A 25,441-nucleotide genomic window follows, 5' to 3' on the forward strand; every position below is an offset into this window, starting at 1 on the left:
GACAGACAATAACAAGTGCTGGCAAGGAGACGGAGAAATCCTCCAGGCTGGTATTATGCAACAGCTGCTCCGTAAAAAGGCCCAGGCCCTCTGGACTTCCAGGCAGTGATCTTGGTCCAACTGGTCTGACTGAGTGGTAAGTGAATTACTGCATTCAAACCTTACTTGTTCAACTTCCAGACCACTTAATCTAAAGTTTGATGCTGTCTCTGTGATTTGCAGGGCTAGATACTAGATACGAGAATGCTACCTAGTGCTGGTCATAAAAAGGTTTTTTTGATCCAAATTCAAATGCTCACACAATGCTGGTGGGATTTTAAAATGGCGTGGCCACTCTGGAAAACGTTTGGTAGCTCCTCAAAATATTGAACCCAGAGTTAACATTTCAAGAGAACTGAAAAAAAATTTTTTTTTCATTTTAATGTTTTATTATTTCTGAGAGAGAGAGAGAGAGAGAGCGTGAGCAGGGGAGGGTCATAGAGAGTGGGAGACGTAGAATGAGAAGCAGTCTCCGGGCTCTGAGCTGGCTGTCAGCACAGAGCCCGACACGGGGCTTGAATCCACAAACCGTGAGATGACCTGAGCCGACGTTGGATGATTAACCGACGGAGCCACCCAGGCACCCCAAGAGAACTGAAAATTTTTATCTGTGCAAAAACATATACACAAATGTTTATGGCAGCATTATGTGTAACAAATAAAAAGTGCAAACAACCAAAAGTCCATCAACAGATGAATGGATAAACAACGTGGTACATCCACGCAGTGGAATTTTATTCATTCATCAGAACGAATGAAGGATTGACACATGCTATGATATTCATGGAGGAGCCATGAAACCACTACACTAAGTGCAAGAAGCCCAACAGAAAAGGCCACATATCATATGATTACTTTCATATGAAACATTTAGAAGAGGCAAATCCATGCATATAAAACAGATCAGTGATTGCTAAGGACCAGAAGAAGAGAACAGGGGTTGACTATCAATGGGTTTAAGGTGTTTCCAGAGGGGATTGAAAATGTTCTGAAACTAGTGATGGCTAACACTGTAACTATATTAAAGGTCACTGGACCGCATGCTTTTAAGTGGTGAAACTCAGGGTATATGAACTGCATCTCAAAGCTAAAATTTTATAAAGTTAAAATGGATATCGGAATCAGACCTGCATTTACCCACATCCTATGACTCACCGTGGACTACAACCGTTTGCCTCATGCCTGCCACCCACCACACGCTGAGCTTCCTGAAGGCAGGGATGGGCCTTACTCATTCTCGTATCTCCAGTATCCAGTCTAGGGTCTATGGCATGGCGGGTTGTTCTCAAAATTAAGTGAATAAATCAAGCACAGGTGAAGGAGAATACAGATCTTGCCCACTACCAGGTTGGTAAAAGCCACCTCTGCTTCCTCCATGTTTTAAAAGGCACAGGAGTAAGCAGAGTTATGACTAGCAGACATACTTACTTTGATGGTTCTGTCACCAGAGGCAGACACGATGTATTTATCATCAAAGTCTACTACATTGACGGCAGCACGGTGGCCAACAAGGACACGACGTAGAGTGATGTCCGTAGCAGAAGCCATGTCCCACACAGCGATGGAGCGATCCTTGGAACAGGTCACCATGAGTCCATTGCTGAAGCGTAAGTGAAGCACAGCCTCATTGTGGTGGATCAATGTGTTCAGAACTTCACCCGTGTTGACATCCCAGACTCTAGAGAACAGAAAGGAACAATGCATAATTACTGACACAACCAGGAGGAATTTAGTGTCTGTGCCCTGGGCCCATTCTTAGTAGTAGCTAGAGAGATGTAAGCTTCACTTGTATCTGGTGAGTGGGACCTCACACCTAAGGCCATGCTTGAAAGGAGCCCCCAGAAGCAATTATTCTATCTGCTGAGAAGTACTGAGAGGGTTTCAAAAAAAGGCCAATTATGGGGGTGCCCAGGTAGCTCAATAGGTTAAGCGTCTTACTCTTGATTTCAGCTCAGGTCATGATCTCACAGTTCATGAGTTTGAGCCCCCACACTGGGCTCTGCACTGACAGTGCGGAGCTTGCTTGGGATCTCTCTCTCTCCCTCTCTCTATGCCCTTCCCCCATTCACTCTCTCTTGATCTCTCTAAATAAATAAATAAGCTTAAAAAAAAAAAAAAAGGAAGAAAGGTGGCCAATTCTGGCTCTGTCCAGGTTGAGGTTTATTTAACATCAGGTAATCAGGGATGGTGATGACAACAAAATGATTCTTCATGTAAGTGGGCTCACAGTGAGTATGAGATGACAGGGGAAGGAGGCTTGGTAGTTGGAGAATTGAGGACAGTTTCCAAGCTTAAGGTTCTTTTTGACCTCTGATAGGTCTCAAAGTCCATTATTTATCCATTGCAAACTACAGACTGTAAGTCATGACATCTCATCAATTCCCACATGCGTCTATTTACCCAATCGCTTTATGGACAAAGGCAATATGGCAGCTACTTCATCCATGACATATAAGGTTCCTAGGGGCAGCCCTTTCACACCACAGCTTTTCTGTAAACCCTGTCTCCTAAGAATGCAAGTTCACACAGAGGATAGGAGGAAATTCGCAGGCTACTGTGGCAGAAGTAGTGCCTGAGAAGCACTGAGCCAGAGATAAGGCACTAAGCAGGCTGGTGACTTTTCCCAAAGTCTGGAGCATGGTCCCCCAGGAGAAAGCTAGCCTAATGCTAGGTAATGTGCTTCTATAGGAAAGTACATCTCCAGCTCTATAACATACAACAATGGGAAAGGACCCATTTAATAAAAGTTGGCCTGCTTTGTTCAAATAAACCCACACCTGAATTGGTTTTGAAATACACATATAAAACATATACAAAGTACGTGTGTGCTCATCCCAGGAAAGGGTGCACTCTCAGCCTTCGCACAGAAGATATACAAGTTCAGACCAGCGAAACCAAATCACTCACCTCACTGTGGAGTCTGAAGAACCAGTCACAATGACACGTTCATCATACTGGAGACAAAGGACAGAGCCAGTGTGTCCCGTTAACACTTTCAAACATTCCAAGCTGGTTTTATCCCAAATCTATTGAGACAAGATCAACCACAAACAGTGATTTAGTATCTCACCTTCTGATAAATGTTTTTGTCTTACCTTACTTTCTGAATCATAAAATAAAAACAAACCTGCGTTACAATAAATAAGAGCAGTGAAACTTCAAACAGGTGCAAAAGGACAAAAAAAGAAAAGAGACAATATTGAATAACTTCCAAAACAGATGCATTATTTTGTTTACTTTGTCCCTCCAACTTTTGTACTCATTATATTTAACAGCCTTATAAAGGGAATTTTTAAATAAACCCTGAAAAATGTTGGCTCACCCTCTGGAAAATGATGTGACAATATCTACTAAGAGCCTTTAAAAATGCATCCCCTTAACCCATTATGATTAATTACAAAAAAAATTTTTAAATGAAAAATGTTCGACATTTCAGAAAAATTTCAAAGTAAACTATGAAAAGTTTTCAATGAGAGAATATAATGCTGTATTACAGTTATGTTTTTTAAAAAACAGAATGAAAGCCATCTATATGGTGATAATATATTTAAAGAAAAAATAGATGAAAAAGGAAAGATAATGTTAATAATAACTGGTATTGTTCTCTGAATGCTCTTTTTCTATCTTCTTTTGATCTTTCCAGTGGTTCCCAAGTTTTCAATACGCTCCACATATAATAGGGGATAGGAAATCATTTTTTAAAAGACTGAATTGTTAAAAATAGATTGTGCAAACCTGTTTCTTCCCTTGTAAAATCATACTGTCATAATTTGCAGCATCCCTCAAGTATACTGCAATTAGCCAAAGTGAGACATTGAACTATCTTTCTACAACAGCAAGGTTGCTTCTCATTTCTGACCCATTAGGAACACAGCTATTTTGAAAGAGTGGTAAGAGATCCAGGACTGGTACAGAATGAAGTACAAAAGGTTTACAACCACTGGTCTAGATGATCTCTCTTAAATGCATCTCTGCTCTACTGTTTGTGTCTTATAAATCAAACGTATGCCTATTTTAAACATGGTGTGCCTCTATTAACAGAACTTTTTTAGAAACACATCCAATGTAAATGAAATGCAAGCCTGTGGCCAGCCTATGCTCTGATAAGGTCCTTACAAACCACTCTTTTATTTCTAAGGTTTATTTATTTATTTTGAGAGAGAGAGAGAGAGAGCACGTGCACCCATGTGGGAGAGGTAGAGAGAAAAGGGGAGAGAGAGTCCCAAGCAGGCTCCACCTTGTTAGCATGGAGCCTGACGCAGCTTTGAACCCATGAACTGTGAAATCATGACCTGAGCCGAAATCAAGAGCTGGACACTTAACCAACTGAGCCACCCTGGCAACCCCCCACCCCACCCTTATAAACCATTCCTACTATTCCTTAAAAGATAATTGTCCAAATTAAATAGTAACATATGTCACTCTTTCTAGAGTATATTTATGGCCACAGGTTATCAGGGCAATTGATAAGTACTACATAAAAATAGGGTTCTGTGGTCAAATATATTTTGGAAGTTGGGAAACACTGAGTGTCTCTCTCCTGCAGACCTTCTCAGAGTCTTTATGTGCTACTCTATCCTATGAATTTCTAAGAAGGAGATACAGCATGCAGTCAACTTGAGGACAGACTAATAGAAATTATCCAGAAAAGAAGGGTTAAAAGACTGGAGAAAATGTAAGACAATAACAAAAGATCTACTATTTATGTAATAAGAGTCTCAGAAGGAGAAAAAAAGAAAATGGGGCAGAAAAAATATTTGAAAAAATAATAGCCAAAGACTTTTGAAATTTGGTGAACGAAAGACATAAATTTACAGATCCAAAAAGCTCAGTGAAAGACTTGCTAGGTATGTCATCAAAAAGTAAGATCCATGAAAGTAAGGCACCTAGATGGCTCAATCGGCAGAGCATCCGGCTCTTGATTTGAGCTCAGGTCATGATCTCACAGTTCATGGGATGGAGCCCTGTGTCAGCCCTACACTGACAGTACAGAGCCTACTTGGGATTCTCTCTCCTTCTCTCTCTGTCCCTCTTCCACTTTCACACACTCTCAAAATAAATGAACTTTAAAATTAAAAAAGCATGATCCATAAAAGAAAAAATGGTACACTATACTTCATCAAAATCAAAATCTCTTGGTCTATGAAAGACATTATTGAGAAAATGAAAAGACAAGACTGGAAGAAAACATTTGCAAAACCTATCTTAAAAAAGGATGTGTATGCAGGGGCACCTAGTGGCTCAGTCAATTGAGCATCCAACTTCAGCTCAGGTCATGATCTCGTGATTCATCAGTTCAAGTCCAACACTGGGCTAGCTGCTGTCAACAGAGAGCCCACTTCAGATCCTCTGTCCCCCTCTATCTGCCCCTCCCCTACTTGTGCTCTCTCAAAAATAAATAAAAATATTTTTTAAAAGAATCTGTATTCAGAATATGTAAAGAATTCTCAAAGTTCAACAATATTAAAACAAAGAACCCATTTTTAAAATGGACAAAACATTCGGATACTTCCCCACCAAATATACAGATGGCAAATAATCAAGTGAAAGATGCGTGTGATCATCAGTCGTTGAGGAAATGTAAATTTAAATCAAAATGATGTATGTCTACATATTAGAATGGCAAATATCAGCCTGAGAATACCAAAGGCTGACAAGGTTGCATTACAAAGGGAACTCTCATACCTTATTGATAGGAATGTAAAATGGTATAAAGCCACTTTGAAAACCAGCTTGGCCATTTCTTAGCAAGAAATACAGATACTTACTATGAGTCAACAATTCCACTTCTACCTTTTTACTCAAGTGCACTAAAAATGTATGTTCTCATAAAAACTTGCATACATGTTTCTACTGGCTTTATTCATAATTGTAAAAACTGGAAACACAAATGTCCTTCAACAGGTAGATGGATAAACACACTGAGGTGCACCAGAAAGTAGGCTGCTACTAAGCAAGAAAAGGGAATCAACTACCACTAAATGTAATAAAGGAGATGAATCTCAGCTAAGTATAAGATGCTAAGTGTAAGAAACCAAACTCAAAAAGCTACATACTGTGTGAAACCATTTATAGAACATTCTCTAAAAGGCAAAATTGTAAGAATAGAAAAAAGAAAGGTTGAAGTGCCTGAGTGGCTCAGCTGGTTAAGCATCCAACTCCTGTTTTCGGCTCAGGTCATGATCTCACGGATTCATAAGTTCGAGCCCCAAGTAGGGTTCTGCATTAACAGCACGGAGCCTGCTTGGGATTCTCCGTCTCCCTCTCTCTCTCTCTCTGCCCCTCCCCCACTCACGTGAGCAAGTATGCTCGCTTGCACTCGTGTGCTCTCTCTCTCAAAAATAAATAAACTTAATTTTTTTCAAACAATTAATTAAATAAGAAATATATTTTAAAAGCCCGGCGTCTAGGGGGAAGAGCTGAACACAAAGGGGCTGAATAAGGGAAGGGCTGGGGATGATGGAACTGCTCTATATCTTGATTTTTGTTACAGTTACACAATTCTTTGTGCTTGTCAAAACTCATATAACTTTACAACAAAAAGAGTGAATTTTCCTGTATGTAATCTGTAACTTAAAAAAAAAACTGCAATGTTTTCTTAAATATGAGAAAATAAGCTATACACAATGTAAAACAAAATCTGTCAGATCAGCTGCCGAACATTAAAAACAGAGAAGTGGTCCAGCTTATCTACTATTGAAGAGTGAATTAAAACATATAAATATAAATTGTCCTATCATTCTTCTGTGTTATCATTTGAGCCTTCATCAGCACCCATAAAAGGTAATGACTGTGATTTACAGGCAAGGCAGCAACACTTCCACCAGCTAGCAAAGTCAGCAAGAGCCCCGTGATACTGAGATATCTTCCGTGTGCACCTAAACACAGAACAGAGAGTGTAAATGTGCTTAGAGAAGGATAAGAAGTGAGACAGTCCAGGGGTGCAGTGTTAAGTCTCGGGAAATACCCTGTGGTTCTTGAGAACCACACTGAGAGCTGCCAAGATGAAGGGGCACAGATAAAAACAATCCAGAGTAAGTGGAGAGATTCAGTGATCTAGTATCTAACACATCACCACAATTCTAAAAAGAATACATACAAAATACAGTCATTCACCTTAATAGAATTATCTCGTAGGCCACTGATAATTTTTTCATCATCATACTGTAAACAGTAGACACCTTTACTATTTTCAGAGCGGCACTGAATCCTCTGCAAGTTGTGTCGTCCACACCGCCAGTTAGATTCTATAGTCTGGGGGGGAAAAGGAGGCAACAGATGAGTTCTTGTGAATCGACTATTCTATTAGGCTTCAGACTCTGGTGTTGCGTCCAGGAACAGCATACCAGATACCCCATCTTGGTTTGCATAACTGTCTGTGGATAGGAATCATGCTCTTTTCCAAGTAAGACATTAGCCCAGCAGTGTTTTTTGTCAAAAGCTCCCTGACTATCTGGCAACCGTCATAGGATTTCCAATGAGTTTGAGTTAGGTTTGAAAAAAAAATAGCCTAGACAGAACTCAATATGCTTAAAGAATGCCATCTGCACCCAAAATATACAAATAAACAGTAACTCACTGGGTCACTCTCTAATGCCAATTAAAATATTTGGCAAAAGACAACAATAAGCGTAGACAATCTATGTATCCATCCAAAGCATTGTCTTAATCACTGAGAAAAGATATCAAACAACTACTACCTGTTAATTACTACAGAATCTTATTTGTTATCCATTTTTAATCATTAGCTAGACTGAAAGGTTCTTTAGAATAAGAATGGCACATCTGGGCCCTGGATTCTCATTCTTTCATCATTCATGCAACATTTACTGAGATGCTACTTTATTCCATATACTGACTGTGCTAGGTGCCAGGGATTAAAAGAACAGGAAGCACACTGCTTTCAAGGGAGCTACCACTCCAGGCACACAGGTATCTAGGCACAGAGTATGTGGAACCGGATAGACTCGAAAGATGTTCATCTGGTTAAGTGATCCACACACTAACCTTGGAAGGAAGTTCTTATCACTTTCCTTTTACAAACAAGGGAAGAGTTTAATTTCCTGAGGCCACAAAACTACATAACCAGACTAGATGGAAATTATACCCAGTTCTTCCTGACACCGAGTCCATGCTTCTCCACTAAAATATGCAGTGTCTATAAAGAAGTATAGTCCTAGCTATTGAGGCAGTGAACACAAAACATAGGATCGGTAACAATCCCAGATAAAATATGAGTGCCGAATGAGTGATTAAAACTCTAAGTGCTGTAGGACACTTACAGGAGATAAACAGTACTGTGGCCTCAGACCAGTGGGCAAAGTTTAATGAGAAAGTGGGTTGGGTCACGCCCAGGGCACTAGAAGACCTAAGCTTTGGTAGTAGACATGAAGCATTTTTAGGATCAAAGAGCATAATGTTTCTACTAAGAACAACCCAAGCGTCCACTCCGAATCCTTGAAATTAGGGGACTTTGGGGACTAAAATAATTGGTTACACTTGAGTTCAGGGTATAGCCTGAAAGATTATCTCTGAGTAGTTAATTATCTGAGTAGCTAAAAGTTTAATTAGTTGCTCTGCTGAAGAAAGGTGATAAATCTCATCTTCATTGACAATATGCACTTAATTACTAGCTCTGCTGACATGTGAAAACTGAATTTCCTCTTCTGCTGCAGGCAGTGTGCTTCTTAAGCTCTGAAATGTTCACATTTACTGAATGTTATGTGCCAGGTACTGTGCTTTCACAACACTATGCGATGTAACTTAAATATTTTATAGCTAACTTAATCATCCCAACTCTTAAGCCGAAATTACTGTCCTCCTTTTACAGAAAAAGAAATGGAAGGTTGGAGATAGTGATACACATATACCTAAAAAGGAAAATGTTTCATCATTTGTGGCCTTAGCACAGGAGCCTGGAAATATAATCCCTGGCCTCAAAGAGCTCCTATGTATGGCCTTGGGAGAGGGCAGGATCACGTATTTCTAACACCCACGCGAAAGTGAGGAGGTGCCATGGAGATGCCAGGAGTGAGGAAACGCTCATGTGCCCGTCTGCTACCAAGTCAGAGCTTCTTAGCCAGCAGCAGCATCTCCAGTAAGTTTGTGAAATGTCAGAAATAAAGAACATTCCAAAACTGAATAATAATAATAATAGTAATAGTAATAACAATAATAATAATAATAATAATTCACCCCACCTCTGCTACTGCTACCAACGTAGATCAACAGATCTGAGTATATAAATGACTTTTAGAAAAGGGGTCCCGAAAAAAGACTTAAACTGAACTCAATGCTTAGAATCATTTAGAGAACAAACATATTTTTAGACAGTGACTGAGCCACCTCAGCATGCTAAGTATACCAGGAAAAAGCTGACTTGGGAGAAAGATGTACTGGTAACAAGTCTTCCTCATGGCCAGTGACTCTTGGCAGTGGTTACTGACAGTCAGGTCACAGTCTGAAGGGAGGGGCCCAGAGAGCTGCTGCAGAATGCAGGAGTCCACATACAGCCAAGCGTTACCAAGCTGAATACATAACATGCCTTACATATTAATATCAGGTGTCATTTTTAAAATTCGTATAACTGCTTTTAGTTATAAAACATAAACATTTGCTTTAAAATATCAGTAAAGCAGGTTTTGTTACCTTATATATTTCAATGCAAAGGAAAAGTATTTACTATCACAAGGGAGACTGGAAAAAAATATAACGTAAAAAAAGAAAGTAGAAGAATCTTCAGGGGAGGTGGCTCAGTAGGTTGAGCGTCCGACTTCGGCTCAGGTCAGGTCCTGATCTCGCGGTTCGCGGGTTCAAGCCCCACATCAGGCACTGTGCTGACAACTCAGAGCCTGGGGCCTGTTTCAGATTCTGTGTCTGCCTCTCTCCCTGGCCCTCCCCCACGCATGCTGTGTTTCTGTCTCAATAATAACAAACATTAAAATATATATATTAAAAAATTTTTTAAAAGAATCTTCATGCCAAATGGAATTTCCTATATGCTCTCCCTCTAGTGGAAAATGGTTTCTAGAATGGGCTGACTTGATTACAATCTCTTACTAGACCTAAAAACCTAAAAATACAGCAGAGAGGACCAGAGAGGAGGCAGGATGAGGTGGCAGTCAGCCTGGGGGTGCACCCATGCCCTGCGATGTCTGCACAGAGAGCACGGCCTGACATGACAGCCCGGCCCATACCCTCTGTCTCTGGCGCTCACACCAGAAATGGAGGCCAGGACCTCTCTGAAGCTCTGCCAGATAACAGGCTCTTGTTCTAAGTTGAATGGAAGTTATGGAATAGGAAATGGCTTAGCTTCTCAAGCTTCAGAAGAGAGCCTAATTTTCCTAAAATACATTTCTGAATTTTAAAAGAAAAGGTCTGCCAGGTCATTCCTGATGGGTCATTTTAGGAAGCTCCCACTTATGGCTGTGTTTAAAAAAAAAAAAAAAAAAAAAAAGATTAAGTTCCTGAATCACTAAATAAGTGGTTTGTTTCCAACTGCCAGGAAAGGGACACTAACCCAGATCAGGGAGCAGATGGTTTTGCTGCACACCGATCTCATGTGACTCCTGACACTCTACTCTTCTCAATCCCCTGGGCCACCCAGAAAAGAAAGCAGCACATCCTGCTGACTGTGCCTGCCCAAAATACTACCTACCACCATATTCGACAACCTCAACTCTTACTAGAATGCTTATAAGCCAGGTCTCTAAAAAAATAAATAAAAAATAAAATACTAGACCCTTAAAAATGGAAGGCAGCCCACTGTGGTGCAGAAAATACCTAGGTCAGTTAGCAAGCTTTGGCAAATGAGTTGGGACTGTTTGAGCTGCAGTTTCCTCCTCCGTAAAAATGGGGAAAAGAAGATCTACTTCCTCAGAACTCTCCTAAGGGTCAAACGAGATCACGCACGTAAAGTGCTCATCACAGCGCCTACAAATGGTAGCAGTGATGCTCTTCCTCATTCGCGGAGAGCACAGACCAAAAGGAGCAGGCTGTGACCAACAAAATCTTCTCACCGCGACGTCAGGAATGGCTGGCTCGGTCTGGGCTGGTAGTTAATGCTGCTAGCCCTGAGCCCTCCCTAACCATTCCTGGGAAGGGGCTGAGCCTTCCAGTGCATTTCGGCTATGAGCTCCAGCCACAGGGATCCAGGGCATACACAGGTGCACCTCTTTAATTATGCAGATACCTGCCATTTCGCTTAGACATCATGTGGTGTGGCTACTGTAGAGGAATATTTCGTGTTTTTGAGAACTTGTAAAATCCCCTTACCCTGTGCAAATTTTAAAAATACTGGGAAAGTAGCCATGATACACAGAGTATACAGCGGCATTTAAATTGGCAATAGAGTGAAAACAGATGTCTGAGTATGGAGGAATAACATTATTTTTAGAAGCCTAAACACAACTGGGTGGGTGGGCAAGTTTCAGCATTTTCTGGTCAGGACAATATTAATATCAAGTTTGAAAACCACAAAAAAGCTTCCCACTTTCCCTGAATAAAATGTGGTTTATTAAAAGGTGCGATACAACACACCATCATTTTACCAGTAGTCTATTCCAAGGAGAGTGCTTCAAAGGCTTTAATCCAGTGAATACAAAGAGGGAAAAGGCACATTACATGGAAGAGTTTATACTACTCCGATGGCAACAGAGAAAAATCCAAGTTCAGGACACAGAATTCTGGTTGAGTAAGTCTATTGTAACAACTCCCACCTCTCTGCTGAGAGACACTTGGGGACATCGCAGACCAAAATGAGCATGAGCTTCGGACTAAGACTGTTTCGATCATTTCAGGGTTAAATTAAATCACTGCAGCAAAGTACCTAATAGTAAGCTTACCATTAACAGGGAGCAGAACAACTGAGACTCTAGATAGTAGAGGAAATACGGCTGCTTCTTTGAGGAATGTGCCTCAGGTTTTCCAGGAATTCCTTTTCAACCCAGAGGTACTCTAACGCCCCTCTCTCTGTGTGGCAAGAACACCCATGAGAAATGAACCTTTGCAGAAAGTTAAGAATTCTTATTTATTCTCCCCAGACTTCATTTCTCATATCTTCATTTCCTCAATAATGGAAGTTGGCCACACCAAGCTAGGTTTTCTTTTCTTTTTTTTTTTTCCTTAAAAATTAGCCAATTTATGATGGGTCAATGTAGAAGGGCAAGGTCATCTGCACATCAGAGTCAAATCTACGAAGAGACAGATGACACAACGCTGTCAAAGCAGAGCAAGAAAAGGAAGAGAAGAAGGTGTTATGTGCTGGCAACTTGGCAAAGTCCACAGGAACCACACGGAGACTCTGCAGCTATAGGGGCAACTGGGCAGGGGGCACAAACACCCACTTGATGTTTAGGCTGTAACTTATCTTTTGGCAATGTGCTTATTACAATTATAACCCTTTAAAATAGTACCTTTACCATAACTAGACTAAAACGAGGCCCATTAGTCTTATCTTAACTCATACCCTTTTTTCAACTAACAGTCAAGGATGCTGAGTACTCACACAACTGGGGAGAGATGAGATCACCTTGAAAAGTCCATAAGCATGTTCCATCATACCTCTTTCTCCTTCACTCCCTAAATTTTGCACTTTGAAACCAACAAACAACACACTAAGCCTAAAGCTAAACAGACCTCCATTCAATTCCCATCTCTTCTCTTTCTCACTTTCCCTGTATTATAGAAGGGGATAATATGTACCTTGTTGTAAGAATTAAATGCAATAATCTCTGTAAGTCAGACAACATAGTTTATGGTTTACTGCAAGGGCTCAAAAGAGGGTACCCATAATTATGACATGCTGCTATGAGGGTTTCATACCAGCCATATGGTCAAGAACCAATTCCTTGAGTCTCCATTTGCTTGATCCATAGATCACTGACACAACTCTCTACATGTGTGTTCACTCTGGACAGAATGAAACATACTCCCAAAACAGAGGTAAAGGACTCTATTTTGATGAGGTACCAGTGATCTAGAGTATAAAAAAGTTGTATTAAGTGCAGAAGAATAGTAGGTTGATCACAGACTCTATTAGTAACTGTGGGATCTGGGGCGAGCTATTTAACCTTGTTGAGTCTCCATTTCCTTAGCTCTGAATAAGGACATGGCCTGTCTTTCAGGTATTGTTCAGAGTGTTAAATGGAAAAGCGTATTATAAAATGCTTAACAAAGTATCTAGCACAAGTAAACAGTCTTATATGTGTGATACATTTTTTTTTTATTATTGCTACTATTAGTGAATATACCAAAGTATAAAACATCATCCCTTACTTACACTAAGAGATCTAGCCCACAAAAATCTGGAGGAGACGCTTGTGGCCAACCAGTGGGTTTTCCCAGACCACACTTTTAGAACCACTGGGTAGACCACCATGATGTAGAGGTTTTGTATCAAATAGGGTTTTCCCCCATAGCTATAGTTCCCTCACATCTGCCTCCTCCACTAACTTTAAAGTATTATTTTCTCCTGAGGAAATGGTCATGGTAGGTGGTGTCACATACTATCATGGCACAGAATACTAAGTTCATACTACTGATTATAACAGTACTCATGAGGATTAAATCATCTATGTCACCAAAATCCTCAACCTGATGAAAGTTCTCCCAGAGTTCCTGTTTATTAATATTGACTTTAAACATCATCCTTCTCATAACAAAGGATTTGCTGAAATTACTGAAGGAAATCTGGAGTTGAAAAAAGAAGCAAAAAGTAATACAGTTTCTAATATGTAAGCACAAGCAGTATCTTCGTACAACTATCTTAGGGTAAGAGACAGCTCTTCTCCCCGTGAAACACACACACACACACACACACACACACACACACACACACACACACACACTTATTTAACATTCAAGTTAACAGTGTCTCGGCTCCTAACAGTGTAGGAGAAATTTACTCTAAGTTTTGAACTATCAGTGGATCAATTAATTCCTAAACTTTATGATTTGTCAGGCAGAGGTTTTAAATTGTTTAGCCCTCCCTAAAAGATTGCTTTACTGCTCACTTTAGGGAGTAGATATTCAAAATGGGGTCTGTGTTTTAAATATGATATTCTAGTCACACTGAAATTTACCATTAACCTAATTATTCCATCTGTTCACATTTGCCTTAAAAGGGAAGGGGGGGGCTCCCAAAAAAGCACATGTTTCTCCATTAATGAATTTTGGCACAATAACTTTATGTCTATCACCTGGGGGAGAGGATTACTTCACATTTGGGAAACTGAGTATAACTTTATGGGTGATACAGCACTGCCTAGCAGAGGCTAAACTTTTCGCCAAGGAGGAAATAGTGAAGTAACCAAGACCTGCCAAGAACACATGTGAAAGAGTTAGTGAGAAATGCCTGTGCATGTCTTTCCTGGTTCAAGGAAAAGGGCTAAATAATAAAACTGAACTAATTAGAACACATGAATAATATCAAACATCTCCAATGTTTCTCATCAAGTTTACGGAGTTTTACTGGTCTGGTGAAGTTACACTCAAATCCAAAATGGTCCAGGAGCATAATTTGCTCTATAAAACCCATTTAACTATTGCTTAGAATCATATTTGAGTCATTTTTATGAAAAAAAATATGGGAAATCTACAGAGGAAACTGAGACTATACCTTCCCCAATTCTCTAGAGATGGCTCAAAAATGTAAAACTGCTAACCTGAAAAACTGTGCCTTGGATTTTGGAAAATTTATCAAATTAGAATAAAAGGCTGACTTTGGATTAAGGTTTTAATTAACTGGCAACTTTGTAGAAGCACTTCATGTTTTAGAAAAGTGTCAGTTTTTACAAAAAGGCATTATCTACCCTGAAGAATGGCTGCAAATTACACTGATTGTGACACATTTGCTTCAAGAGTTCAACTTTAAAAAAATCCTACTAGCTCCATGTTTTTAGATCAACAAAACAGTCTAAGGGAACATAAAAAGTTGAGAACAAGACACAAAGAGCCCATAAAACAGATAAATCATAAAGTTACCTCTATATCCTGGATAATCTTTGGGTATAATGACCTATAAAATGAATTGGGAGGGCCATCTGTAGGTCTGTTCTTAAACAGGTACTGATCCCTGGCAAATAAAAACAAACAGATGTTATGGTTTTGCACATAAAAGGGTGAATTTTATTTAAACATGGTGCTGACAAAGATCTTGTATCTTTCAAGTCTTTTGACTTGCACTGAACTTAACAGTTCAATAGTAGGATTTCTGACTGTTAAATTTACATATTAGACACAAATGTACTTTAATTTCCAGATCTCTAACATAATCCTGGCCTTTTATTTTCTGAATACCCAACACATATTAATCCAGCCTTTCATTCTATAATTTAGTAGAAAATGCTAATGTAGCTTTGTGAAAAACCTTACTGGGTACGCATCAAACTTCCTCCCATAAAGAAAATACAGCCCTATTCCTCACTCACACCATAACCTGCACAAGCCGTAACTCGCTTTCTGTGCTAAGCGGGCCAGGTTAGGGACACGTAGAAAGCTATAAAGCTGTGTGTAGGTTAATGGGATGACTAAAAAATCCTGCCCGCCTTGCCTCCCATATCTTCACTCGAAGCAATGACAAAAAACAAAATGTTATTGTTTGACTTTCTCATATTTTTTTTTCTTATCTATCTTCTGGTAATGGTATCATCACCTAAGAAAAATGTGAAAGGAAAACCAAAACGTACACTCATAGATTTGAAAAGCCAAATCACTCCTTCAAACTATATAATACCTCCTAGCAGTTAATACTTGTAAAGGAAATAAGCATTGCAGAAGGAATTACTCTTAACAGCTTTAACTCTGCCCCCTCGCCCCCCGCCACTCGTGACCACTCCTCTTTCCCACTTTAAAATAGGCCAACACATTTGGCACGTCTGACTCCTTTTTTGAATAACCAAACTAACCCTACGTCCAAGAAACTTTTTTCAGGGGAACAAGCAACCCAAGAACTTACCACCCTCTTCTTTCTGAAAGTCCCTTCCATAGAGGGTCAGTGCGCACCATTCTTTCAATCAGCTTCTTCCAAAGCATTCCTTCTGAGATCACTCGCTGCCATTCTTTACATACCAGCTCTGCTGCACACAGAGACCTGGCATCCAGGTAAGAAAGAATGTTTTCTGCTATGTGATCTAAGCCTTGCTCTACAAAATAGAAAAGGCAGTGAAGGTATGGGAAGGGAGATGGAAATGTACCAGTCACCATTTCTATAAAGCTAAGAGGAATAAAGAAGTCCTGAACCACATAACATACTTGAGTAATATCAAAAGTTCTGCAGATATACAAGTGCATGAGTACATAAACACATACACTTCTTTTTGGTTCTGAGTTTTTAAGAAAAAACAATTGATGGTGGGGCACCTGGCTGGTTCAATCGGTAGAACGTGCAACTCTTGATTTGCGGGTTGTGAATTCAAGCTCAGAATGCGTGCAGGGCTTTAAAATTTTTTTTATTATTTTTTTTATGTTTACTTATTTTTGAGAGAGAGAGACAGAGAGAGAGAGAGGGGCAGAGAGGGAGACAGAATCCAAAGCAGGTTTCAGGCTCTGAGCTGTCAGCACAGAGCCTGATGTAGGGCTCACACCCACAAACCATGATTGTGACCTGAGCTGAAGTCAGATGCCCAACTGACTGAGCCACCCAGATGCTCCAAAAATTAAAAAAAAATTTTTTTTTGATGGCAACAGATTCTGTGTATAAAAGCAGATCCTGGACAGGTGTATTTGTCAGATATATTATGAAAAAAAGACTTATTTGCATTTTCTTTTATATAGCTCTTAGAAGACTACTACAGTTTGATTCCTCAACATTTTAAGGAGGAGGCAGAGACAGGTAAAGTCCTCAAGGTTTCACAACTACAGAATAGTAAAGCCAAGATTGGAACTCCGATCCCTTGCTCCTAAGTTTGTGTTCTTTCCCCTCTGACTTACCATCTCTCATAACAAATCATCCACTTTCATATATGACCTCTGTGAACTCCTTGGAGCCAAGGAGACAAAGAAGGAGAAACACTGACCCATCTTTAAAAGCCTATGAAAAGTTAAATGACAATCCAAGAGTTAAAGTCAGGTCTCCTTAAATGTATTTTTGCCAATCATTTCTTCATCTCCTTCTTATGGAGGTAGACTCTTAAAGCAAGAACCCCCGTCTATAAATTCTTGAATTTTACGAGGTTTATCCCACACAATGCAAGGGTCCTCCGAAGACCACCAAGATTCAGAGTCTGCCTGACACCGCCATCTAGTAAGGATATCACTACTGTCATCATTGCCATCTGTAAGCTCCCATCCTGTGGTTCTAGGCAAGTCTTCTGTAGCTACAAAACATAAGGCTCACACACAACCCCCCTAGACCTACTGTAGTGGTGGGAAACTAAACAAAGAGGCAGAAAATTTCAATTTCAAGTCCAGGCTCACCATGTAGCAGTTCTCTGACATGAAGCAAATATTGAAACATAATCCTGAAACATCACTGCTCCTTGGTCTTTTACCATTATAAAATGGTAATTACCAGCAACCACTATCCTTTCTCATCCTTTCTCATTCTTACTACCAGTAAGAATCAAATGGAAGAACTTTATAAAAAGATTTTAAAGACAACAAAACACCATACAAGGTTAATATTTGCTTTCTTTTTCAAGATAAACAGAAGCCATATAGTAGCATTAACTTTACAGGATGTAAGTCTTTAAACTTTAGAGCTCAGTTTTCCTCATCTGTGTAAGATGGGGATAATAATCTGTATTCTGAAAATATCAAAATGAGATGATGCATTAAAAAGCTTTACAAACTAAGGTTTTCTTCCGCTCTAAGAATGACACCTTAAATTCTTTCTTGATTGTGGTTTACAGGCTTTTCATATTCTAATTCTCCTACTCTGGACTAGATCTAATACCCAAGCTCTGATCTGATCATAAAGACTACATACACGGAGACCACTATGTTTTCTGATGCATGGCATTACATCACAGTTAATGGAGTCAAAGATTCTGCTGCCTTTATCTAGTAGTCCTATCATAGTAGATGGTACCATCCTAAGATGGTACTAAGTTAAAATAAATTCCTAGGTCTGTTCTCCAAAAAGATCTATTAAAGCAATTCCCTCAGGGTACCTGGGTGGCTCAGTCAGTTACGTGTCTGGAACTCCTGATTTCGGCTCAGGTCATGCATTATCTCTTGGTTCGTAGGATCAGGCCCTTCATTGGGCTTGGTGCTGATAGCGTGGAGCCTGCCTGGTATTCTCCCTCATTCTCCCTTTGCCACACCTCTGCTTGCAAGCATGCTCTCTCTCCCTTAAAATAAATAAATAAACTTACAAAAGAAAATCCCCCTAATTCTACATTTGTATAGCTAATGGAGAGGTGAAGAGCAGCCTCGTGCAGAAGTTTACAGTTATCCTCACTATAATTCACCTTTGAAGCTTAATCTGACCCTTCCATGTCAGCATCTAGAATTCTGACTCTGTCATGCAGAAGAGTGGGTATTCCACACCAAATCTGCATAAGGGGAAATGGAGTAAGTCTGTATCCCAAGTTCTTGGCAAACATGGTAAATGGGTCAGAACCAAGGACAGCACCCATGATTCTAGATCTATATTTCCAACAAGGCTACTGTGGACCCATTCATTAAACACTCACACAGCCACTGGCTCTGTAGCCATCCGGATGCACTACTGTCCAGCCCTCATGGCTCTATTCAGTGCTCGGATATTTGGAGAAACTCCGCTCCCCATAAAGACCCTATCACCTTTACCTTTCCATCATTCTTCTGACCTACGAATCTGATAACCTTACCCCCCCCCTCCCCAAATCAGGTGAATTTGGTGTGGTTACTCTTTGTATTCCCTTGCTGGTGCTTACTACATAAAGAGGGTACTGTATTTTTTGTTTACAAGTTGGCAGGGAGCTGTTTTGTGTCCCTTTTTTTTTTTTTTAAACATATATAACCCAAGTTCATTACAGGAAAATTATAAAATGCTTAGAAGCAAAAAATTTCTAATCCCTGAATCCTCTCAGAAATAATGGTTCCTAGCATTCTGTATACATCCTTATAGGTTTACACAACCCTACACAGTCTTTTCAGCTGCAAATTAATTAACTTTGATAATCCATTTTAAAAGTCTGCTACAGTAGAACACTGAATTTACTAGCCAATAAATATCCCCCCAAATACACCCAACCCCAGGTCTCTAGCTCCTCACACCAGGAAGTCTCCTCAGTCATCTCAGAGTACTTTCCATGCAGAGCTACCAAACACAGTTCTGCAAGCTGCCAAGGGCACAATCGTACCCGGTAGATCTGCCTATGGTTTTCTAATGTTTATCTGAGATAGAGACAGAGACTTAAGCAGGCTCCATACTGTCAGAGCAGAACCCAACACAGGGCTGGAATCCATAAACTCTGAGACCTGACAAGAGCCAAAATAGAGTCAGACACTTAAAACTGACTGAGCTACCCAGGTGCCCCTCTGCCTATGGTTTTTAATTGCTTCTCAACATCCCACAATTCTGAAAATCACAACTTCATGTTCTGTCACCATCCTGGCACACAGTGTCTTTAGGTCTACTTGTCTATAGGAGCTATATGTTTCCTTTTTGTGTGTCTCCATGATCATGTGCTCCTTTCTTCCATTTGCTTGTAAAATTAGGGAAATCCATGGATAATCATAGGGTACTTGTACCTATCCACTGCTGGGACTGACAAACTTACTAACAAGAACTTCAGATTTCAGGATCTCTCTGCCCTCTATAATTGTATTTTCTTTTAGTGCCTCTAATCACAGGCTAATAGATATAGCTCTTCTCTGAATTTTTCTAATTCTGGGTACCTATCTATCATCTAGTTTCTACACATCCTTTGAGAACAAAGTCACCTTTCAAGGTCTACCTTACTTCCTTATCATCAACCAAATCCTAATTGGTTATAAACATATCCCTAACCAATTCCCCTTGTGAGTCCCTCGCTGAGTGATGAAACACATAGTGAGATAAGAATGCATCAGATGGCTGCTTTCTCACTGCAACTCAGTGCAGCCTCCTCAATGACTGCAACACCCCCATCATCTATATCTGAGCTGGGAAAGTGGTATCCAAATCCTCTACCTGGTTGGGTGGTCTAGGAGCTGGTTCTCAGAAGCCTGTGTAGGTGTAGTTGAATCACTTAGGGCAAGTGATTTTTAAGATAAACAGAGGCACTTTGGGTGGCTCAGTCAGTAGGGCATCTGACTCTTGGTTTCAGCTCAGGTCCTCAAGTCATGATCTCATGGTTCGTGGGATCGATCCCCAAGTAGGAATCTGTGCTGACAGCATGGAGCCTACTTAGGATTCTCTCTTTCCCCTTCTTGCGGCTCCTCCCCCATTCATGAGCGCATGCTCTCAAAAAAAAAAAGAAAGAAAGAAAAGAAAAGAAAAAAGGAAAGAAAGAAAGAAAGAAAGAAAGAAAGAAAGAAAGAAAGAAAGAAAACCTATAACAAAAATTAAACAAAAACAACACCAACAAAAACAGATTCCCTGGACATTTTTCTGGTCTACTGAATCAGCATCTTTACATGGTGAGGACCAGGAATCTATTTTTAGGAAGTGCCACCAGATAATTCTGATACTGGGAACTATTGCCTTATAGTAATTATACCCTTTTTAATCTAGCTCACCATTAGACTATCACTGAGTTTCTGTATAAGGAAATCTCTAACACATATTTCCTCCTCTTTCAAATGCTATCACTCCAATCCAGCAATATCTCCATGATACCTAGGAGACTGACTTCTCTTGCATAATATTTTAAATTCACACCATCATTCCAGGAGGCAATATGTTTTAGTCTCCTAGAAAATGCACTGGCTGTAGAGTCAAATAACCTGGGTTGAAGCAAATCAGTTTTTCTTTTTGGATCTCAGTCTCCCATAAAATAGGAATGATATTAAACACCTGACGTGGATGATCTGTTATAATGTGCACAATAATCGTCCGACAACAGTTATTCTCAATATCCTCATTTTATAGAGAAGGAACTTCCTAGCCTTGCTGGAAGGCTCACAGGAGGATATTAAGGAGCCAGATACAGAGCAGGTACTTGCTAAGGGTCAATCTCTGCTTCCCTTCCCTCATCTCCAAACCCCTTAACCGATACCACTGATCAAAGAAACTAAGCAAGGTGGCTCTTCTTTGTTATTTTCTGCAAAGCAAATGTTGAATACCTCCTCTAGCAAAGCACTATAGCCCATTCTAACATCTTGGTGTTAAGTTGCACATTCCCTTTAAATGTTTGCATAACAGGAATCCCACACCCTCTACTTGAACGCCTTAGAATAGTACCCCCAGGGGCCAATCAGACCGTACAGCTTCCTCGTTTGAAGCCTATTCAGGACAAAGAAGTTGCTGAAGAAGGTGCTCTCTCTGCTCTAGAAAGTGCTTTGAGGCGTTAAAACTGAGCATTTTCTTAAGTACCAATATCTGGCTCTCATTTCTCTATCTTGCTAAGACCCTCCCCCCCACCCCCCAACTGCCACCTCCCAAGGCAACAAGAGGACACATTATGGTTTCGGAAAATGAGGCCAGAACGTGGCACACACAATGCTGAAGAAGTGCTTCTGTTGCTGATTATAGGCACCAGATGAAGGTCTGGAAAAATTTCAATACTAAATTAAAACAATTAAAAGGCACAAATTTCCAAGCTCAATATGTAAATAACACTATATCAAAATGAAACTCAAATGTATAATGTCACTTTAATGCCCTTGACTACAGCCAGTTTTAACACAGCTGCTTAGATCATACAATTACAGAAACTTTTATTATTTTAGAAACACATTTCAAAGAGCAGCTGCAAAGAAACTTCTTTCCCCACCCACTCCTGCTGTTCCTTCCTAGTCACAGATCTAGTTGTAAAATCTGAACTCAGCAACATTTTGGAGGAAAAAACAATGCAACTGCTGTCAATGGATGCCTTTAACTTGGCATATGACCTAAGGATTCAGACAGAAATGAAGTGAAATGCCACTCAAAGTTCAACATTTTGTTGTCCCAGCAAAATGGTGCGTCTCCCTCTCTAATGTCAGGACGATCAATTCAGAAATTAGCAGGTGAATAATTAAAACTTCCCGGCAACAAATCTTAACTACCTCTGGAGAAGCAGGTGTTTCCTGTCTCTCCAGGCTTTTTTTTTTTCTTTTTTCTTTCTTTTTTTTTTTTTTTTAAAGCTACCACCCTCACAATACCCGTCAGCAGTCAGGCATATTACTTCTATTGTCTTTAATCTTCACAATACCCTATGAAATATTATGATTATTCCCATACAGATAAGGAAACTGAGGCTCCAAAAAGGGCTCATGTAACTATCAAGTGCAGGGACTGGAATTCAAATTTAGGGGCTGTCTAAATCCAACGCCCACCCTCTTTCCACTCTGTCATGCTGGTCTCTGGCCCTATATCCAGCCTAAAGCCTTCGCTGTGCTCTGGCTCTTCCACATCTCCCAAGACCTTTGATCCCGTCTGTCACATTTACAGTCCGTAATGGTTTATCACCCTTACTTGAGGATAAGACAAATGAATAAACCATGGCCAGGAAGCTAAGTGTTTCAAAATTCTTAATTGCTTAGATACCTCACCAAAAGCATCGCCAATGCTTATCATCCTCTTTGAAGTATAATCTGCCTCTACTTCAAATGGTATAAATTTTCCCTTTAACAACAGTTCTTACAAACCACAAACTTAGCCTGCAGAAATTGACATTGCAGACTAAACATTTACCATGATTTTTAGAAAAGCATATCATAATTATCACTTTTTCCACTGAACCAAAAGGAGCCAGAGACCACAAACATTTTCCATTTTCCCTATACTGACAGGTATGATATTCACAGTAAGCATTAAAAAGCGAGAACTACAGACAATTTTTATAGAATTAATGGTTTTCCCCAATCAAAAGAAGTCTTAAGTTAACAATCGCAAGAGAGCAAAACTTCAAACTCAAGATCATCTGAGGTAAAAGTCAAACACCAAACTAGAATAGTGATTAGTAGGTTGCCCCATACATTATTAAAATGAAGTATGAACATGCACATGGACCAGCTTCTCCCCTAATAATCCTAAGGCAGGGTCTGCGTTAAGAACTAATGCCAGGTTTAATCCAAGTCTACGAGACACGAACACAATCAACTTGGCCAGCTTGTCGCCAGCTATTAGATTCATATGTATGATATATACTGACATATGTATATATGTTCAGATCAAATCCTGTTAAAACAAATAGCGTTTTAACAAAAATATTTCCATGTCTCAGCCAATGGTCCATTCATTTCATGTAATATTCAATACCACAAAATTCCACTTTAACAGAGATATGGACAATGCCTTAAAATTCACTGTAATGAAAACTGAATTGTATGCAATTATACTAACCATATTTATATACATAACACATGTTCATCTGTTCTGTCTCTTCTCCAAGACTGTACACTCCCCAAGAAAAGGAGAGGTCTCTGAACTACACTCTGCAAATCAAGAGAACTTCAACAGTGCCACCTCGTGGATAGTCTGTAAATAGAAGGCGAGTTTTCTGGCCCTCTAAAATGTTTGAGAAGCAAATAATGGGCAAAAATAAAATAAAACAAAAACAGCAGAAAGCAAGCAAACAAACAGACAAAAAAACAGATTTGCTTGAGAAAACTGCAGGCATAGTTTCATTTAGTTAAAAGCACTTATGAGGAACAAGTACAATCATCGAATCTAACGTTCAATCTTTCCTAGATGTGAGATGCAACCTGAATCCACAGGAAGGCCTGGGTGCTGGAGGTTCACAGTTCTGGCACCACACACACCAAAGAGACTGCACCACAGATCGATCAATCACCTTACTTAAACTCACCTAGAATTCTCTCCCCCGAAGCCCTCACCCTCCTTCCCTCTGATACAATTAAACCCATCTCTGTTTCCTCCTCTTACCCTCTCATAAATAACTGGGTTGTAAACATATATTCTATACTTACGGCCAGTAAGAATTTTCCAGAGTAATCCTAATTATAATGATTTCAGCCTTTGCACTTTTTTTTTTTTTTAATGTTTTTTATTTATTTCTGAGAGAGAGAGAGAGACAGTGTGAGCAGGGGAGGGTCAGAGAGGGAGACACAGAATCTGAAGATAGGCTCCAGGCTCTGAGCTAGCTGTAAGCACAGAGCCTCACGCGGGGCTCGAACCCATGAACAGTGAGATTATGACCTAAGATGAAGCCAGACGCTCAACCGACTGAGCCACCCAGGCGCCCCAAATTTTGAACCAGCCCCCACCATCACCCACACAGTCACCACAATAGCCAAGATGTATGATGATCTTGGTCATTTCATGAAATTTCTCTGATCCTTGGCTTCCTGGTCTATAGAATGAGAAAGAGGATTAAGTGATGGCTAAGACTCTTTTTAGCAATTAAATACTATACAGTTCTAGAAAGAGGAGGTTCTTATTTTCTTTTCTAGAAATACTAATGAATGAAATGGAGCAAACAGTGCTACATTTCAGCTTAAAATAAACCAAAAGAGTCAAAATTTCCTAAGCGAACTCTCAAATAACCTTACACTCCCACTGTAGAAAGTAAACTAACACATTTTGGAAGAAAGATTACAAATTAGATTCGAAATTAGAAATTCAAAATTGGCCTGTCAATTTGCCTGAGATCTGAAAACAGCTCCTATTTGCCATGGAAATACTTTGAACATGGTGCCCCAAGGCACTGTAAATCACAGACAAGCTAAGGAAGGAGCTACTCTTTGAAGAGCTATCCTGAAGCTCTGATGGGTTAGGACTAGTGGCAATGGCACTTTTATCCTGGCTACTTCTAGGTCTACCCTGGCACGGCAGCTATAACCCCTAGACCACAATGCCCATGTTAGAAGAAAACATTCCGGCCAACATTCTCTTCAGAAGTGAAATCTATCTTACCAAGCCAAATTTAAAATTAAACTTAAAATAATTAAGAGAAGGAGGAGGAGAAGAAATAAAGAGAGAAAAGACAGAATTAATGAATGATCAAAAATCAAAGTGGGAATAAAACAGGCAGAGCACAGAGGCTTTTTAGAGCAGTGAAACTATTCAACGATACACTAATGGCAGATACATGTCATTATACCTTTGCCCAAACCCACAGAATATACACCAAGAGTGACCCCTACTGAGTATGGACTGTGGGGGATAATGATGTGCCCATGTAGGCCCACGTGTCATAGAAGAAATGAGCCACTCTGGATGCGATGTTAACAGTGGGGAGACTGGACGGGATGGTGAAAGTGGGGTGGGGTGGGGATATGCAGACTCGATGAATTCTCTGTATTTTCCATTCAATTTTGTTGTCAACCTAAAACTACTCTAAAAAAAAATAGTCTCTCTCTCTCTCTTTAATCAAAGTAAACTTAACCA

General features: G+C 39.9%; 1 protein-coding gene across 5 annotated transcripts in view; it reads right to left on the bottom strand.

Moving 5' to 3' along the window:
• Positions 1–25,441, bottom strand: part of FBXW11 (F-box and WD repeat domain containing 11) — a 121,785-nt gene that overhangs the window by 12,437 nt on the left and 83,907 nt on the right. For all 5 annotated transcript variants that reach the window (XM_039235734.1, XM_039235731.1, XM_039235733.1 and 2 more), the window contains 5 exons: positions 15,995–16,181; positions 15,022–15,112; positions 7,156–7,293; positions 2,947–3,065; positions 1,468–1,717 (listed from right to left, as the gene is read on the bottom strand). In XM_039235734.1, coding sequence (XP_039091665.1) covers positions 1,468–1,717; positions 2,947–3,065; positions 7,156–7,293; positions 15,022–15,112; positions 15,995–16,181 — 785 coding nt within the window. The remainder of the gene's footprint in view (positions 1–1,467; positions 1,718–2,946; positions 3,066–7,155; positions 7,294–15,021; positions 15,113–15,994; positions 16,182–25,441) is intronic.

Source organism: Hyaena hyaena, unplaced genomic scaffold (genome assembly GCF_003009895.1).
Source record: "Hyaena hyaena isolate Hyena2069 unplaced genomic scaffold, ASM300989v1 scaffold_102, whole genome shotgun sequence".
In the NCBI taxonomy this organism is placed as follows: Eukaryota; Metazoa; Chordata; class Mammalia; order Carnivora; family Hyaenidae; genus Hyaena; species Hyaena hyaena.